General features: G+C 44.1%; 1 protein-coding gene across 2 annotated transcripts in view; it reads right to left on the bottom strand.

The window, feature by feature from the left end:
* The window catches only part of KMO (kynurenine 3-monooxygenase), a 31,816-nt gene extending 15,525 nt beyond the window's left edge, over positions 1–16,291 (bottom strand). The window contains exons 1-8 of one of the 2 annotated variants that reach the window (XM_053287321.1): positions 16,179–16,291; positions 12,084–12,153; positions 11,207–11,304; positions 6,927–7,016; positions 5,484–5,532; positions 3,692–3,779; positions 2,613–2,778; positions 106–177 (exon numbers count right to left, since the gene is read on the bottom strand). In XM_053287321.1, the coding sequence (XP_053143296.1) occupies positions 106–177; positions 2,613–2,778; positions 3,692–3,779; positions 5,484–5,532; positions 6,927–7,016; positions 11,207–11,304; positions 12,084–12,153; positions 16,179–16,232 (687 nt within the window). In that variant the 5' untranslated portion in view covers positions 16,233–16,291. Of the gene's footprint in view, positions 1–105; positions 178–2,612; positions 2,779–3,691; positions 3,780–5,483; positions 5,533–6,926; positions 7,017–11,206; positions 11,305–12,083; positions 12,154–12,985; positions 13,265–16,178 lie in introns of those variants that run through there. The other variant, XM_053287322.1, reaches the window with a different exon arrangement.
* Positions 16,292–18,255: the final 1,964 nt, after the last annotated feature.

Below are 18,255 nucleotides of genomic sequence, written 5' to 3'. Positions count from 1 at the left end.
ACTTGAATATGGCAACCCTACTCCAAGCCAGCTTAAAGTAATCTGAAAATTTCAAATTACATGTTAAGTTAAAAGACAACTGTAATGATTTATTACTACTCATACCAGGTTTGGCAGTGCAATCATCATGAATGTGTTCCTGGGCCAGATGTGAAGATAGTTTGGTTCCATTGCAAACTGAAAGGAGACCCCGCCCCCCCCAAAAGAATTAAAAGGAGCTTAAAAAAACAATACAAGTAAGTAGTTAGTGAGCCCATTCGCATGACCAGCCCTACCAAAGCAGGACTGGTTGTCTAGGGCTCCAGGATTGCTCCCGATCCCACTGCTCTCTCCTGTGTAGCCCTGATTAGCAACCCAGGTTTAAATGGAGGTAGGACAACTGTGTGCCTCCTACCTCACTCACTGGTTGTTTGGGGCACTGTGCTGTCAACAACACTCCTGATCTGCCAGTAGCCATCTTAAGGATAGAGCTGGGGCGGGGGGGGGGGAGTGACCAGGCAGTGTGGAGCTTCCCCAGTGCACTGTACTACTCCTATTGTTGTGATCAGCCTGGCTGTCACTAACACACTATAGTCAACCTGACTACTTTTGATTCGTTGTCCTGAGATCACGTGCAGACGGGAGGAAAGAGGGAGATAAGAAGCATCTCACACAGACTAGAATTTAAAAAACTTTATTGAAACTATGATTACATTCTGGTAATTAAGCACGCAGGCATGCAGGCAAAATACTTATTCATTGTAATGTAGAGCTCTCACAACATATAAAATGATTCAGTCTCACTGGAAACAGTTAACAGCTAAAGCAATTCTACTCCAAGTACAGTGGAGACACATTCCTGTCTAGTCTGGGTTAGTGGCCAAGCTCAGTCCTATATCTACTGCTGCGTAGCAATGACCCGAAACATTTCCCACGGCTCAACTTTAACAGAAAAAGGTATATCTCTTCTACTTTTGCAAGCAGTTTAAGCAGTTTTTAAAATCACCTCTCCTCTTTAATGCAGCTATAATGAAGCTTAGCCATGTCAGTGGTTTCCAGTTTTATTCCCAAATAACCCAAGGTTGCTCAAGCAGAAAGCAGAAAGCCACGCATCGTCTCTGAACCAAGAGGCCAAGATGGAGAAAGGAGCGGGAGAAGAGAGTTCATTGCTGACATAGAGAAATATGAGCCAAAGGCAAAGGGAATGTGAGGCGGAGGGACTGAGGGGGAAGAAAAGATGGTGGTGCGGAGCACAGGCCAAGGCAGAATGCTGTTAGACCAGCTAATGGGCTGAGAGCGACCCTTCTGGAAAGCAGAGAAGACAGAGATTGAAAGGAGAGGAGCCAGGATCAGAAAGGTACGTTAGTACTGGAAAAATCTAAGTCTGAAGGCAATCTCTAGATATAATATTTACCAGTCCAAGCCGTCTGTATCTACTCAGGAAGCTGTGGGAGGGGAGGAACGCCGAGAGGCTGTAAGTTGCCCAGGCAGCTGTGGAATAGTGTCCAAGAATGGCTATGAGGCACAGGTTGCTTCAACAGCCTAAGATCCACATAATAACCCACAAGGCAGGAGTGGGGGTTTCCACCCCCACCACCCTGATAGGGCAGACATCCAGCTCCTTTGGGTCTGATTGGGCTCCTCTCCTAGTGTGTCTGGCTAGTGGTGTAGTGTGGTAGTTCCAGTGTGTGTGGGGTGTGTGTGTTCTTTTATAACCTCTCCCCAAACCTGTTTATCATATTTCAAATCAGGACAGCCAAATCAAATCTACTAAAGTCTCCATCCTAATGTAAACATTTCCCCGGTCTCCCATCATTCACTCTAGTGGGGTCCGGCTAACATGTTTACTGAATTCAGATGGCAACATCCCTGTTTATGCCCCACTTTGACCGGCCTGTGGTCACTTCTCCTGGCTTGGTTGGCGCCTTCTAGTTCCAATAAATGTAATTTAGAATAGAGCATGCAAAGAATAGTTATTAGGAAATAGCATATAAGAAATGTTATCAGGAGATATCATATAAAAGCAATTCAGCAGTTACTGTGTGAAAGTATGTACAATTGCATACACGTACTGATATCTGAAATGTGGTTTTCTAAGATCTTCTAAATATGATTAACATAGCAAGTTTCAAGCTCGTCCTCATGATTGACATCAGCATAGCACAATGCATAAACAACTCCAAGGCAGGACAGGGTAAGTTTCCCTTCTCTTTAGGCCTTGACTACAGAATAAACAATTCCATTTCAGTTACTTTGGCTCACAGAACCAAAGTTCACACTTCAATTTCTTGCAAACCAGCCATTTTAGACACAGGCCAGAGCTTTACCTTTTGTAAAACTCTGCTGCTGGTCCCAGTCCCAGGGTGCTCACCACAATGTGGTGCATTGTGGGATGCCTAGAAACCCTGGATTGCTTCTTCCCCCCTCCCCATTGCCACTGGGCTTGCCATAGCACTGCTAATGTGGGCGGATGGGTGGTGGAGTCCAACTGAGGCTCCAATCATGTGGGAGGAAGCAGGTAGGTCCCTGCTTTCCCTCCGGCTTCCCCGTTTGGTCATGAGAACAACCTCAGTAACAATTAACTGAGAACAGAAGCAAGCAAGGCCTACAACCAAACTCTTATCACTACTTACATCTCCATTTTGGGGGGGAATTGTCAGTTCCATGTATCCATGAGGAATATACTCTTGGCTGTAATTGAAACGTGTTTGTCTCATGAACTGCTTCCTAACTGTAGAAAAGGCTCCATCACAACCCACAATTAGGCTGTAGGTAACCTCTTCTGATACCTGACCTAATCTAAAGAGAAAGAGAGAGAGAAATATTAGAAATAGTATTATATAAAAATATGAATAATAAAGATTATTATTCACCAATTCCCTCCCCCTATCAATTAAAAAATGAAATCTACTGTATATGTTTAAATGAATGTTGTAATAGTATGTTCATGATGAATTTGACCTATGATTAGCCTTCCATAGCATCATACTTTAAGGATTCTTCCCCTCATTTGGTAAGTTTGGACTCTGTTTTATAAAGATTTTGTTAACATTTTGTTAACATTTATAAAGATTTTAACGTACAAGACCCACATTGTAGGTGGATTTGGGGGAAATGAATTTCCTTTTCAAAACTGAAATATCAATTTTGAGATTTTGGAATATTTGGGATTATTTCCAAATCAATTGCTGATCCCCAAAACAGGTATTTCAGTGCAACTATTAGTAAAGCGACTGATATGTTCTCAGCTCCCATAGATGAATTGGACCTTCAGTCCACTAACTTAATATCACCTATAATCTTGTTTTCATACAAGTGGGCAGCTCTTCAATTCTCACCAAGATACTGATTGCAGATTTTTCTTAAGACCAAAATACATGCCTCACACTGAAAGTATGGGGTCAAAGTCAACATTTTGCCCTTTGTTAGGAGGAGATTATTTATGTGGAAGCACTGATGACTACTGATGCCTTTGTTCAGTAGAAGAGATTGTGCTGTCTACAGAACCAGAGAGTTAGCTACTCTGGTGGTGATCAAACCTTGGGTTAAAAGAGATGCTGCCATGTTCTTAATCTCTTCCTGAATGGAACTGCCATATTCTGTTACTGTAACAACTGAAGCAATTGCAAAACCTTCAGGCTAGTTGAGAAGAGTTATTGTTTGGATTCTGGTTAATAATTAAAGGGCTCGGGGGACAGGGGCTGTCCATTACCCAGAAAAGGTCAGCGTGCCTGATTCCATGTTGTAGTGCAGCAGTTTATATCCAAAGTACAATTTAGCATTGGGATATTTCTCAGCAGCTGTAGAAAGCGGGGGAAGGAAGTACACTGTATTAATACAAATATTTAGATGAACATGAGCATGTTCTCACACTCTGAGCACAAGCAAATTACTTGGTTTGGGGATGATGTTCATGAAATTGTCAGACTCATCAGCAAATGGTCAAAAATTGGCTCTATACACTTGAAATCATATGTCTGCCCAAAGAAGAGACTGATATTACAGAAGAAGATATAGGCATCATTAGCAGAGACATCTGAAAACCCCAAGGTTGCGCAGGCTGTGAGGGGCAATGGGACTGACTGAATCGCCAGTATCAAAGCTGCTATAGTCACTGGAGCTAGAACTAAAATAGCTTGTGTCAAATCATTTTTAAGCTTGCCCACTTTCAGTAGAACTTCAGTGGGATAGGGCAGCTGTCAAGATCTCCCTCCGCTTTCCTTCATAGCCTCAAAACTTGATTACAATGTGCTTGTTTTGTGAATGTCAAGAAGTGCAAGCAAGGCAAAGCAATGTTATATACCATGCCAAGGCATAGAAAGTAACAACTGTAGCCCCTCAGACCAGGAGAGAGCCAGTGTGGTGTAGTGGTTAGAGTGCTGGACTAGGACCGGGGAGACCCGAGTTCAAATCCCCATTCAGCCATAAAACTAGCTGGGTGACTCTAGGCCAGTCACTTCTCTCTCAGGCTAACCTACTTCACAGGGTTGTTGTGAAAGAGAAACTCAAGTATGTAGTACACCGCTCTGGGCTCCTTGGAGGAAGAGCGGGATATAAATGTAATAATAATAATAATAATAATAATAATATGCTGTACACGTGTCTGAATACTCATACTTCTGTTTGTGTGAATGACTGTACCTGTGCTCATTTTATAAGCCAACCTGGATACAGGGCCTTCAAATGCATGGTACAGATAAGAAATGTACTCCTGTACCTGTGTTCAACATTAACATGTGTATGATCGTACCTGTATATATATCTGTACCTAGGTAGGTACACTGTACACTGGTTGTATGAGTGTTGAACATAATGTGTGAATGGGCCTTCTGTCTGTCATATATCATAACTCTACTCATGCAGACCCAACATTTTAAAATAATCTGCATTGTGCCATGGCTTCCCAACCTTGGGTTCCCAGATGTTGTTGGACAACAACTCCTATCATTTGCAGAAGCAATGACCTTGGCTAGTGATGATGGGAGTCATAGTCAAACAATATCTAGAGACCCAGGGTTGGGAACCCTGTGCTAGACGGTGTAGATCAGGGATTGTCAACATTGGGTCCTCAGATGTTATTGGACTTCAACTCCCATAATCTCCGAAGGCCACTTGAGCTGGGGATTATGGGAGTTGAAGTCCAATCACATCTGGAGACCCAACATTGAGAATCCCTAGTGTAGATGAAACAAAAATAACTGGCAAAGGAAGATAACACTGAAAGAAGATGGAAGTAGTTGGAAATGGAGGTAAAATATTTCTTGAAGAGCAACACTCATTACAAAGCTCTAGAAAGAATTCCCTATCATGCTGCTAAGGCAGTGGTCAAATATGATCTTAGGGGAAAGATGTTGTCCTCTCTTGATGTATGAACACAGGGTTTCTTCATTTGAGTACAGGGGCTATGATGTTCACCTAAGCTCTGGAAATTTCCAAAATGCTGCTCTGTGTACAGTACCTATGTGTGCCTGCACAGAGACCATTAAATAGAAAGACACACTTACCAGTTAGCAGCTCCTTGTTTAAATTGGCTCTATCTACAGACAGAATATACTGCAAAGGAAAAAAATCCCACCATAAGGTACAGAATATTTTTGTTTGTGATTAAGTGGTCCCAGTGAAGCCAAGAACACCCTTTCTCTTGATATCAAGTCACTCCAACCCTAGCAGACCACGATAGCTTCTGAGTAGCCAAGATTTGCCCTGCTGGGGTGAGAGGCAAAATGCTGCCTTGACCTATGTACCTGGTGAGGGCCAGCCCCCTTTCACAACCAGCCCTTGCAAGCTTTGAAAGCGATAGTGGGCAGGAGGGAATAGAAGGTTGTTAGCAACCTCCTCTTCTTGCTTCATGTTTTTAGAAATTTTGCAAAGTCAAATCAGTCCCAAAGAGCTATTCCAAGGGTAGGGGTGTGCACGAACCTGTTCGGAGACCCTTTTGGTTTTGTAAATTGTGGACGATGCAAGTCATTTAATGGTACTAGAGAAAGACATGCTGTTCTGGTAGCTCCAGGTCTTAACACTCACATCAAATTCGGAGGATGAATACAACTGAAGGAACCGGGCGGGTGCGCAGCTGGGGGAGTCAGTCATGTGACATGCCTCTGGGGGGGGGCCCTAGGCAGTGGGCCCCTAGACAACTGTCTCCCCTTGCCCAATTATAGTTACACCCCTGCCTGAATTCTAAACTCCACCCAGAGATGAAAGTTTGGGGCAGTGTACAAATTAGATAGATAGACAGACAGAAAGAAAGAACAATAAAACTGCTACAACTCAGCGATTTTAAATGTGTTTCCCCCCGCTTTCTGACAGTTGGCCAGGTTATACCTCTCATTAAATAGATTCTCCTTGCAAAAGTGCATATAGGCTGTGTTCTCACAGTCATGTTAATCCCGGTTAAATGGGGTTTACCAACATTAGTGCAACTGTGAGAACCTGCACATAGCAAGAATCCTGGCTAAGTTCTATGCCAGGATATTTAATCCTTGAAAGTGGATAGAGAGAAATTCTTCTCCCTCTCCCATAACACTAGAACCAGGGGTCATCCCATGAAACTGATTGCCGGGAAATCTAGGACCAACAAATGGAAGTACTTTTTCACACAATGCATAATCCACTTGTGGAATTCTCTGCCACAAGATATGGTGACAGCCAACAATCTGGATGGCTTTAAGATGGGTTTGGATAACTTCATGGAGGAGAGGTCTATCAACGGCTACTAGCCGGAGGGCTGTGGGCTCACAATCCAAAAAGAAACATAAGGCAGACACCAGCAACAACCACTGGAAGGATGCTATGCTGGTGCTTGATAGAGACAATAGCTCTCCTCCATCCAAATCACAAGCTCTTAACTACTTGCATAATAGATATTATTATAGGAAAACAAACACTAAATATTAAATTGACCAAGAAGTTAAGATACCAAGGAATATTTAGAGACAAAAAGATACCTGACTCTTTGTTCCATAGGGAATTGAATATTGTTTGCCAGAGGGCGTGTGAATCCTTCTTGCCCTCATTGGGATACCTTTAGACACAATCTGAAATTAAGAGAGAGAAAGACAGAAACATTGGTTTCTTCTGGCACTACAGGTATCTCAAAGGACTGACTCGTGACTTCTTTTAAACACAGCCAGCAACTGCCCTGAATTCCAAGAAGTTGTGTAATAAATAATCAAAATTTCTTAAAGTAGATTGATCTCAATTCCCTTTCATGAGGGCCAGTTTTACTCTAAATTCCTGTTCTATACCTTGTCCTTTTCTTAAAACCAATGGTTAAGAAACCTACCCAAACCTCAATATACTGCCACTGACTGTTCCATCCACCAACTTACCTTAAAATCCTCTTTTTAAAAGAATCCCAATAATATCTAAGTATCACTCTGGCACAGGTGCATCATAGCAGCAGTGTGCTGTGGCCCGGTTACTACAATGAAACCTCTCCAAAATCATAATTGCGTCCTCATTAGCTGGGACACAGAATGCTCAGGCTATGAAAGGAACACCATCACCCATAAAGTACAATTTTTATCCACAGTCCCAACTTTAATGCGACTTTCCTGATAGCACACATCAGTAAACTGTTCTAGGACAAGCAGAGGACTCTGCTAAGGCAGGGACCCTGGGAGGGACATGGCTTGCTCCAAAGCCTACATTAACTAGGTCTACCAATGCAGGAGAAATGTTGCGCTAGCTGCTCCTTGGAACACATTGCTAGTTTTTATGACTGCTGCCCAGGAAGCATGAATTGGGCTCACCCTTTCCTTAGGGAAGACTCTGTTGCTTAGGAACATAGGAAGCTGCCATATACTGAGTCAGACCATTGGTCTATCTAGCTCAGTATTGCCTTCACAGACTGGCAGTGGCTTCTCCAAGGTTGCAGGCAGGAATCTCTCTCAGCCCTATCCAGGGAGATGCCAGGGATGGAACTTGAAGCCTTCTGCTCTTTAAGGGGAATATCTGACAGTGCTCACACTTCTAGTCTCCCATTCATATGCAACTAGGGAAGACTCTGCTTAGCTAAGGGGACAAGTCATGCTTGCTATCACAAGACCAGCTCTCTTTTCTGACCAGCTTAAAGGGGCTTTGCCCAATTTTCTAAGTGCTGGCTCCAGTGGTGTTGGGAGGCCTCTACTAGGGCTGACAGGTCCTCAGAGGACTCTTCTGAAGCAGAGGATGAAGGCATGGTTGTGTCCTCGGGTCAAGGTGCTGTTTTATAGCTGCTTCCCTCATAGACACAAAGGAATCTTATGTAGACTTATCTAAGGTGGTCAGGAGAACGTGGCATTGAGCAGTGCTAATCATGTGGGAGTGAGGAGCACACTCCCACCAACAAAATGATGATTATTTGGGGGCCAGGCAAGGTTTGTGAAGCCTTCCCCCTGCATGCCCACCCAGCAGGTCATGTGAACGGCCCCCTTGAATAAACAAATACACTTCTACTAATTTCAACATAATGATTCCAACTATACATTTTGATTTGTTTATACAAACATATCAGAACTTGATTCCAATCTGGTAATAATTCTTATCTTCTTTGCCTTTTCTTTCCCTTCCCTAAACCTAACAAAATGAGTTTGCTTTACCAAATTCAGTTATTCCTCAGTCTTTTCAGTCCAAATTCAGCTCTACCAAATGCAGTTATTCCTCAGTCTTTTCAGTCAGTCCTTGAATACAGGCTCATCTCTATTTTCTATTTATTTATTTATTTGCTATGACAACCTTGGCTGTTATAATTAACTTGTTTGCCATTTTTAATTTTGGATCAACAAAACATTTTCTGTGTATCCTGACACAAAACATAACTGTGAGATCTGTTTAATTGTGTTTTTATTCTGATCATAAGCCACCCTAAGTGCTCTCTGAGTGGACAGGCAAGACAAATATCCCCAATGAATGGGTCGGTTTTCGAATCACTTCTGCTACTTTTATCCAAAGCATCTGAATTTCATACCCACCACATAGGACTGTCATCAGTGTGCATTACAGCACAACCATTCTCTCCTACCGCATGTGTATGCAGCGGTGGCCGCAGCCACCCTGACGAAGGAGCTGGGGGTAGGCTACCCTGCTCCCACCATTCAGCTGGCCGCCACACTGAGCAGCAGGGGCAGGGCAGCCTACGCCGGGCTCCTTCATCAAGAAGAAAGCTGCCGCTGCATGCACCACAAAAGAGAAGGGGTGCGGGGTGGGGGGCGGGCTACCCGTTGCAGCAGGTGTGTTGGCCCCAGAAAGAACTGGCGGCGGCTCCAGCAGCAGTTACAGCCCCATCCCAGCTTTTATAGTCTGTAAAAAAGCTTCTCACAGAGAAGGGATTTATTTAGTCTCCACAGGGAGAATTTCTTATTGGTTGTGCCCAAGGTAAGTTCCAAAGAAAGAAGGATGATCAGAAAGAGTTGCAGATATCAGTGAAAAGGGAGAACACAGTATGTATTTATGTCTTTATGTATGTATGTATTTATTACATTTGTACACAGCCTCAAACTTTCATCTCTGGGTGGTTAACAATAGTATGAAACAAGTTAAAATATATGTAAAAACTTAAAACAATTTAACAATTTAAAAATCATCCACAAATTAAAACCTTAAAATTTTAAAGAACGGAAAAAGCTTGGGTGAAGAGGTGGGTTTTCAAATGCTTTCTAAAAATTGTCAGAGATGGGGAGGATCGTATCTTAGTAAGGAGCGCATTCCACAGTCTCAGGGCAGCAACCAAGAAAGCCCGTCCCTGTATGGCCACCAGCCGAGCTGGCGGCAACTGGAGACGGATCTCTCCGGGCGACCTCAATGGGCGGTGGGGCTCATAATGAAGGCAGCAATCAGTAGGCAGCAATCAGCCACTAACCAAACATAATCTAAGCCAGAACTAGTTTTATGCAATGGAGGGAAGTGGATTCCAAGTGGTGGAAAAAATCCTCTATCCATGGGGTAATATTATACTTCCTATTACACATCCTACAATCCCCACTCTTGCACCCCATACTTACAGATGGAGTGTGATAAATGCTGTTAATGCTGATGAACAGTGATTCATTTCTAAAGTGAGAGGTATGATCTCCCTTTATATTACCTGAAGAAAGAGGTATGACCTCCTGTCCTAGGAGGCGCTCACAATATACTACTCCCATATTGGGGGTGGAAGATGCTGAGCTGTAATGCCATGATACGAGCAGGCTCCTATCCGTCATGATAATGCAGCTCCAAGTGCTGATATAAGGATAAAACAACCTATCTTCATGCACATTCCTCTAAGCAGTGCAGATTACAAATGTGACAAATAGCTGGAATGTCCTAGTTTAAATGAAGTCTTGATTATGAGTATACACCAGGAGTTGATACTAGTTTATACCACATTCTTTAATCCAAAGTAAAAGGAATGAACACATGAACAGGAGAGCTGGTCTTGTGGTAGCAAGCATGACGTGTCCCCTTAGCTAAGCAGTGTCTGCCTTGAATGGGATATTCATATGAATGGGAGACTAGACGTGTGAGCACTGTAAGATATTCCCCTCAGGGGATGGCGCCGCTCTGGGAAGAGCATCAGAAGATTCCAAGTTCCCTCCCTGGCAGCATCTCCAAGATAGGGCTGAGAGAGATTCCTGCCTGCAACCTCGAGGAAGCTGCTGCCAGTCTGGGTAGACAGTACTGAGCTAGATGGACCAATGGTCTGACTCGGTATATGGCACCTTCCTATGTTCCTAACATGTCTTATGCAGGCATGCCTTAATTAGACCATTAGTTCATCTACCTTATTGTATGTTCTGACTGGTGGAGGCTCTCCAAGACCTGAGGAAAAGGTCTTCTCCAACCCTATTGCTTATTATTCTTTTAACTGGGCTAGCATGCCCGGGAGCCAAACAGGGTCCTCCTGCTACATGCAAAGCATGTGCTCTACCAAAGAGCAATGGGCCATCCCATTTAGGTCTCACATAGGTAGGGCTGAGTTAAAAGGAATCCTGTTTATTGTCACTTCTTGCTTGAAAGGGATGAAAGCATCCCTCTCATACTTATCTCACGCGTTTCTTGAAAACTTCCAGGGAAGGAGATGAAACAGCTTTCCTATGAAGCTCTCTGTACCACTGGAATTGCTCTTAATTCCTCCTGTCCTCACAGAAACATACCAGAATTACTTCTGTTTAAACCATTTGATTTCTTCCAGCTGCCTAGAAATCCAGTAATCAATATGCCCAACATGAAAAGTGGGTAATTTTTTTTTTTAAGGCAAAGTCACCTCATCTTCCATTCCAATGGCCTTGAGAGCTTTTCGACCCCTGTGAGACAGGGCCAAATTAATGCTTCTGCCACGGCTTGCGTTAGAACCGCGGATATCTGAAAGAAATGAAATAGCAAGATGTTACAGGTTTTAAGCTATCATAATGCACATCTACATTGATCTGGGAAAGGCTTCGGTGATTTACAAATGCGCCCACTGCTCTTGGGTCTATAATAAGTGACTAATTTGTGAGAGGCTAGAGAAAGACAATTGCTTTTTCAGAGAATTGGAAGTGGGATGAAGGAGGCATTTTTACCCCTATTGTTGCCATCATGCATAGAGGATAAGATCAGGTTTCTAGATATATCCTGCATAATTATATAGCCCATCAATTCAAAATCAATTCGAAATTATATGGCCCATCAATTTAAAATTTAAACATTGTACTCAACTGTTTAAAAACTGTGGCAATAATGAAAAGGTGAATGGGTAGGGCCTCATTTCACAACACAACACACAAGAGACTCCTGGGACTTTTACACACAGCAGGCTTTATCATGAGTTTACTGGGAGGCTTTACTGCAAACTCAAAGTTGTCCCCCAAAAATAACGCAAATAGTGGAATTTTTTACCCTGGATATAAATCAGGCTATACTCTATCACGCAGTGAAAAACCTAAATTGTGTGTGAACTGCACCCTAATAACTGGCAGGGACTTTGGAGTAAATCTGGCCAATATGTGAACACCCCCCCTCCATTCTGATGTGAGTTAAAGGGCTTTGAAAGCCCTGTGTGAAAAACTTCCTGTAGAAAACAATGAGATCGGCACGTACATATTTAGGGTGGGGCTTTCATTTGCATTCTAACACTACAAACACTATCAAAAGGAGTGTACCTTGTCTAGCTTCATAGATGTCCACTAGGAATCCTCTTCTCGCAAAGAAACAAGCATTTAAAGCACCTACCTGCAAGAAAAACATTAGAAAGATTGTAGAATTAAAATATATAGGTATTTTTGGCCACTGCCGTGCATGCGTAAATGGCCTCTGCGAGGCCTGGCATGGCCCACAGCCTCGCAGAGGTAATCTGCGCATGTGCGGTAGCCATTTTGGAAAAAACAAAACCTCCGGACTGGTCCGTGCACTTCCCTAGTCTGAGAACTATAGACCACCTCCAACCTCAGAGACAAGATGCCTCTAAATACCAGTTGCAGGAGAGTAACAGCAGGAGAGAGGGCATGCCCTCAGCTCTTGTCTGTGGGCTTCCCAGAGGCATCTGGTGGGCCACTGAGTGAAGCACAATGCTGGACTAGATAGGCCTCGGGCTGATCCAGCAGAACATATTCTTATGTTCTTATTCTTGAACAAATGTGCCTATTTTAAGAGGCCAAGGTCAGGGGCATAGCTAGGGGAGAGGGGGCCCCTGTTTGCCCCTCTCACCGGCGGGGCAGAGTGAGCGAGATAGTGAAGAAAATAGGGAGGGCTGGACCTGGGGGGCCCAGGTTCCTTGAGCCCATTCGATCAGTTATAGCTACATGCCTAGCCAAGGTAAAGGATAGTCGGTGTGTGTGTGGCGGGGAGGGGGGCAGGAATACATAGCTTACTCTCATTCACAGAAAGGCAATCAGAAGGAATTCATGTCAGAGAGAACAGAAACTAATCATTTCTTATTTATATCATGCTTTTCAGCTACACATATCCAAAGTGGTTTAAACAGCAGAGACTAAAATAAATTTTACAAAAGTATAAAGATTACTAGCTGAACCCGCACAGAGCTTCTGTGCAGTAGTTTACTTACTTCTTGGAGTTTTCTTGTGAGAATTTGTCTGGTTGTTCAGTTGTTTATTTTTCCATGTGGCTTTGTTGTCTTTTTGCAGTTCTTTTTGTGCATCAGTGCACTTTGTATTTGGATGTTTTTTTGTGGGGGTGGGGGGGCTGGTGTTTCAAGTATTTGTCAGGAGTTTTTTTGTCCCTGCTGTTTTGTGGGTTCCATCCCCCTACCTTCGGCCCCGCCTGCCATCCCCCTACCTTCTGCCCCAGTGACTCGCCTTCCATCCCCCTACCTTCGGCCCCAGTGACTCGCCTGCCTTCCCCCTACCTTCTGCCCCAGTGTCTCACCTGCCTTCCCCCCCCCCTTGCCCCATTGTCTTGCCTTCCCCCCTTCCCTCTTGGCCCAGTGTCTCACCTTCCATCCCCCCACCTATTGCCCCAGTGTTGTCTCTAAAAGCCCCCAGGTTTGTTTGTTTTTGTTTGTTTTAATGTTTTTGTTGGGCTGGTCAGCTGCTGTGGAATCACACAGAACATCTTCCCCCTCCCTACCTCTTGCCCCAGTGTTGGTCCTAGAAGTCCCTCGGGTGTTTTGTTTTGCTTTGTTTAGTGTTGAGTGTGGCTACTGTTGGCCCTATGTTTTTCCACTCAGTCCTTTGGCGGGGGGTAAGGGGGAATCTGGTTCTCCGTAGCTTTGTGTCCCCCCCCCCCCGCAGCCCTTCAGTTTCCTCCCCCGCCACTTATTCTGCCCTCTTTGATTTTATTTACTATACCATGGTCCCTTTTTCTTTGTCAATCTCTACATTTTCATCAAGTTTCATCAAGTGTCCCTAGGTTTCCATCTCTACTATCTGTACCCGATACAGTGGGTGACCAATGTTGAGTCTCACGCCTGTCAACTGTCTCCTCTGTCACGTGTCCCCCTACTGGCTCCCTCTCACACCCATTCCCATGCCAGGCCCTTGAGTTTTGTTCCCCCCACCCCTTGTGTGGCCTTACCCCCTGTGCTCTGTCTTTCCTTTCAAATTCTTTTTCTGGCGCAGCCGCCTCGTTGCAGCCGGGTCCTGCGGCTCTCTCTCACCCCAGCCCGGGTCCTCTGGCTTACTGCAGGCTGGACCCAGCCTCTCCACCTTATTGCCGTGGCCAGGCCTGCCATTATGCCGGGCACGGCCTCTCCGCCCCCTTACTGCTGCTGGGTTCAGCCAGTGGCACTCTGCCTTGCCGCAGCTGGGCCCGCCGCCGTTGCTTTCCTCCACAGCTGCCAGGCCCACCACTGCTGCTTGCCCCCACGGCTGGGCCCCCTGCCATCTCTGGCCTCCCTGGCCATGCCCACCAACGCTGCCACTTGCCTGTGACCTTGACAGACAATATTAGCATACAAATTCCCTCCTCAATTTCAATATTAAAAAGCCTCCTAGCCAATAATCAGCGTTTTTGTTTGTTGTCACAAGGTAGACTGGTCCTCCAGGAGCCACTTCCAGGTTCTCAGGACCCTCAGCCAATAAGGAAAGACTCAGCTATGATTGATTTACCTGATCACTAATCAGAAGCACTTGTAGGCAGGCACAGTTTTTGAATGGGGCTGGAAGGAACCAGGAAGCCCAATTTTTATGAGAGAGAGCACGTTGTGTTGGTGTTCCATCTTTTGTGCAACATGGTTGTAGAGTTTGTGCAAAATGGGGGCACTCAGTCTGCAAGCAAATGGAGTTCAGAAAAAGTAGGAGCCCAACCAAACAGCCACCTCCTTCCCTTGTCCTGGCCCTGGGACTTTAAGGGAAGTCGCTTGCTTGCTCTCTCCTCTTTCTCTTACCTCTCAGGAGGGAGGGAGGAATTTTTTAAACTTCCAAATAAAACATGGTATTAACTGAAATTACTAATTGGATAATTTCAAACTTATCGTGTCTGAAATGTGTGTCTTTAATACAGAAATACTTGTTTTTAATGTTAAAGCATTCTGAGATTATTGCCTTCTATTTATGAGCAACCTAACAGGAACAGCTTGGGAACTAGGGAAATCCAGAATAACCAAGTAGCTGCATCTCTCTCTATAGGACTTACAACAGTTTGTTTGCTGTTGGGTTATTTTTTTAAAAAAAATTAAATGGTGAGTGGTAGTAGTATTGAAAAAAGAGATCTTCAGCATAAATTATTTGGTCAGGTCTGCAATCTATATGGCTTAATTTTCCAATGTGATAAAGTAAATGTTGCATCGAATTGCTGCCAATCCTATACAGTTTCCAAATACAGCCTTAATGAACTCTAAGGGGCTTACTCCCAAGTAACTGCTGTGTGCATAGGATTGCAGGCAGCCTAAGGACATATCCAAGAAATGTTTATATTGTGAGAGAGGGAGAAAAAAGGCTTGCATATTTTTTTTAAAGTATGCATGTGCGTATTTGTGAGAAGAAAGGAAACTAGTGGGCTCTGTGTGTGGCCAAATACATTGTGGTATTTTTTAACAGTGTGAAACTTGAAAATGTGGTGAAATAGGTGCTCAAGAATGGAGCTACAGAGGGGAAGAAGAGGCATGGGGACGAGAGAGAGAGAGAGGACATTGCTACTTTCTACCCTGACAGCTACCATGAACCACTCTAAGGGCAAGATTCTGTTACTCAGTATCAGCCAACCAAGGGCTGAATTTAGCACTAAATACATAGCCAGCTGCCAAGTGCTGGTATAAATGATGGAGATTTTGGTTAAGACAAGTAAACAACTTTACTGCCTGGAGAAAGCCATGGGCTGGTGATTGCCCTTCCACTTCTTTTTAACTTGCCTCAGGGTTGGACCTGCCTACTTTTACCCCACCTATGGTTACCCCTAGCTCCCCCTTCCCTCTGCCCCCCCAGCCCCAACAGGCAGCAGCTGCCACTGCCCCAATGGTTTTTCAAACTTCCTACCTTCAAGGAAGGGAACTTTCCACATGGCTTGGTCTGCTGAGGAACCCCCATGCACCACCATACCAAGACACTGCACATGCCAGAGGATCTTTTGGGGACAGAATGGTGGCCAAGACTGCAGGGTTCAGCCTTCCCTATTGTAGTTTGAACAGATTGTTACACTTAAAGCTAAGGCACAGCTGTATGTTATACACCCAAACTGAAGATGTCCTTACAGCTCTTCCTGTTTTATTGCTCACAATCAAGCTAAGGTATGGAAATGAAAGCAGTAGACCAATGGACTGTCAATCAAAAATCACACAAGAATAAATTGTAAAGGTTTCTTACCAAGCCTCCTCCAATAATAGCGACTCTTTTGCGGGGGGTATCAGAAGGATCCATTTCCCTGTAAACTTTTCCTCTCTTCTGCCTCTAGGGAAAGAGGGTGTATATTTCTCCTGCTTAGCCTATTTGTAGCAAACTCTTTAAACAGCTGTATTTGTTAGGGGAAAAAATGCTTTCGGGGAGGAGAAATAGGCGGGCCACTCAGGATCTGACTCAACGGCCAAGGGTCAATGTAAACAAAACATCATAAGTTGCATGCAAATCATTACCGTAATCTAAATGAGCTGGGGCTTTTACACACAGCAGGTTTTACTGTGAGTTTATGAAGAGGCTTTACTGTGAACTCAAAGTTGTCCCAAAAAACAGACACAAATAGTAGATTTTTTTACCCTAGATATAAATTGGGTTCCATGCTTCTGCACAGTGAAAAACTCGAATTGTGTGTGAACTGCTGTGTGATTGTGTGATAGTGTGATCAGTCGCAGGGACTTCGGGGTATATCTAGCCAATCTGTGAATGCACCCCTCTCCATTCCAGAGGAGATGCGAGTGAAGGGACTTCAGAAGCCCCATGTGAAAAGTTTTGTGGTGTAATTGAAACAACTACTGAAAATGCACATGAGCTTTCTTCCGATGTTAGAAAAACTGGAGATGCTGTACTCATGTAAAGCGTCCCCAGGAGCATGCTCTGAATCCCTGCCTTCATACTGATATGTTTAGAAGTGCACACACGCACACACGCACACACACTGCGTTGTCCAAGTTTTCAGCATTTATTTGCAGAGATAAATGCTGCACTCGTGGTGAGATAATTCCCATGACCAGAACACTGGGATGCTGATCATGGGAAGAATCTGACCACAAGTATACTGTTTGTCTCTGCAGACAAACACTGTATCTGTGGAAAGCAGGGCTTTTGAATGCACGTTCAGGGGTGCTACATACAAGTACCACGTCCTCAGTTTTTTATAACATCTGAAGAGAGCTATGAACTAGGCATATTTTACACTTTAAGCATGCAGTAAAAAAAAGGCACCTATAGCAAGAGCTACCGGGATTTAGCAGTGGTGCCGTACTGCTCTTCTATCTAGGTCAGCAACTAAGGACATATCTTGTTATCTTTGGCCTACTGCATGTGATAAAGATGTGTGTGTGTGTGTGTGTGTGCCATTAATATGTTCATTCCACACACACATCGCCGCCCCAATTTAAACACTTACTTTAAAGTTGGTACCCCACCCACCACATGCAACTAAGGAACAGTGTGCTGGTGGGGGATACATATGTGCTTACATCTTTATCAAGTGGGGTCAGCCTGTTTGGTAAGGTATTATCCAAAACAGCCCTTTCTCCATTTCCGCGAGTTGGCATTTTTGGTAGCCTGGCCATCAGAACATTACGTGTGTTAAAAAGCGGGGGGGGGCATGCCCTCACCTCTTGTTTGTAGGCTTCTCAGAGGCATCTGGTGGGCCATGGTGTCAAACAGGATACTGGGCCAGATAGGCCTTGGGCCTGATCCAGCAGGGCTGTTCTTATGTTCTTCTTAAAGCCAAAGGCTTGTACTGTTTTTTGTGCTGCTGCACACCAGTTAGAGAAATCACCCTCAAGCTTTCCTATCCTAGTGTTACTGAGCAGACTCTGTAGCAGAAACTGAAGCCCTGAATCCTTTTGCCTAAAATGAGAATCAGTTTACATAATCCTACAGAAAATCTGAACAAAATACATCTGAATTAGGGGAAAGAGGACCAGAGGTTAGGCAATGTGTTGTTTTACACCCAAACAAGAATAACACTTGAAAAGTATATTTATTGGGGGTGGGTGGGGGTGGGGTAATGCTATGGTACAAAATAGCTCCAGAGCTAGTGAGAACTGAATATGCTCAATCTCTCCCATTGAAGTCTCAGCCCAAATCAAACTACCATTTACATGTTTCTGCTCACAATGGGAAAGACAGATATCTTGCTGTATATGCAGTTCTTGCCAGCTTTGGGGTTCTTTTGTACTATAACAACATTTTAACAATATATGATATTGTTATACTTCCCACATAGAGAACAGGAGAATGGTCAAAAAGAACTACT

This window comes from Hemicordylus capensis, chromosome 1 (genome assembly GCF_027244095.1).
Source record: "Hemicordylus capensis ecotype Gifberg chromosome 1, rHemCap1.1.pri, whole genome shotgun sequence".
Taxonomy (NCBI): Eukaryota; Metazoa; Chordata; class Lepidosauria; order Squamata; family Cordylidae; genus Hemicordylus; species Hemicordylus capensis.
Note: the sequence above shows the minus strand (reverse complement) of the source record. Positions and strands in the feature narration are given on the sequence as shown.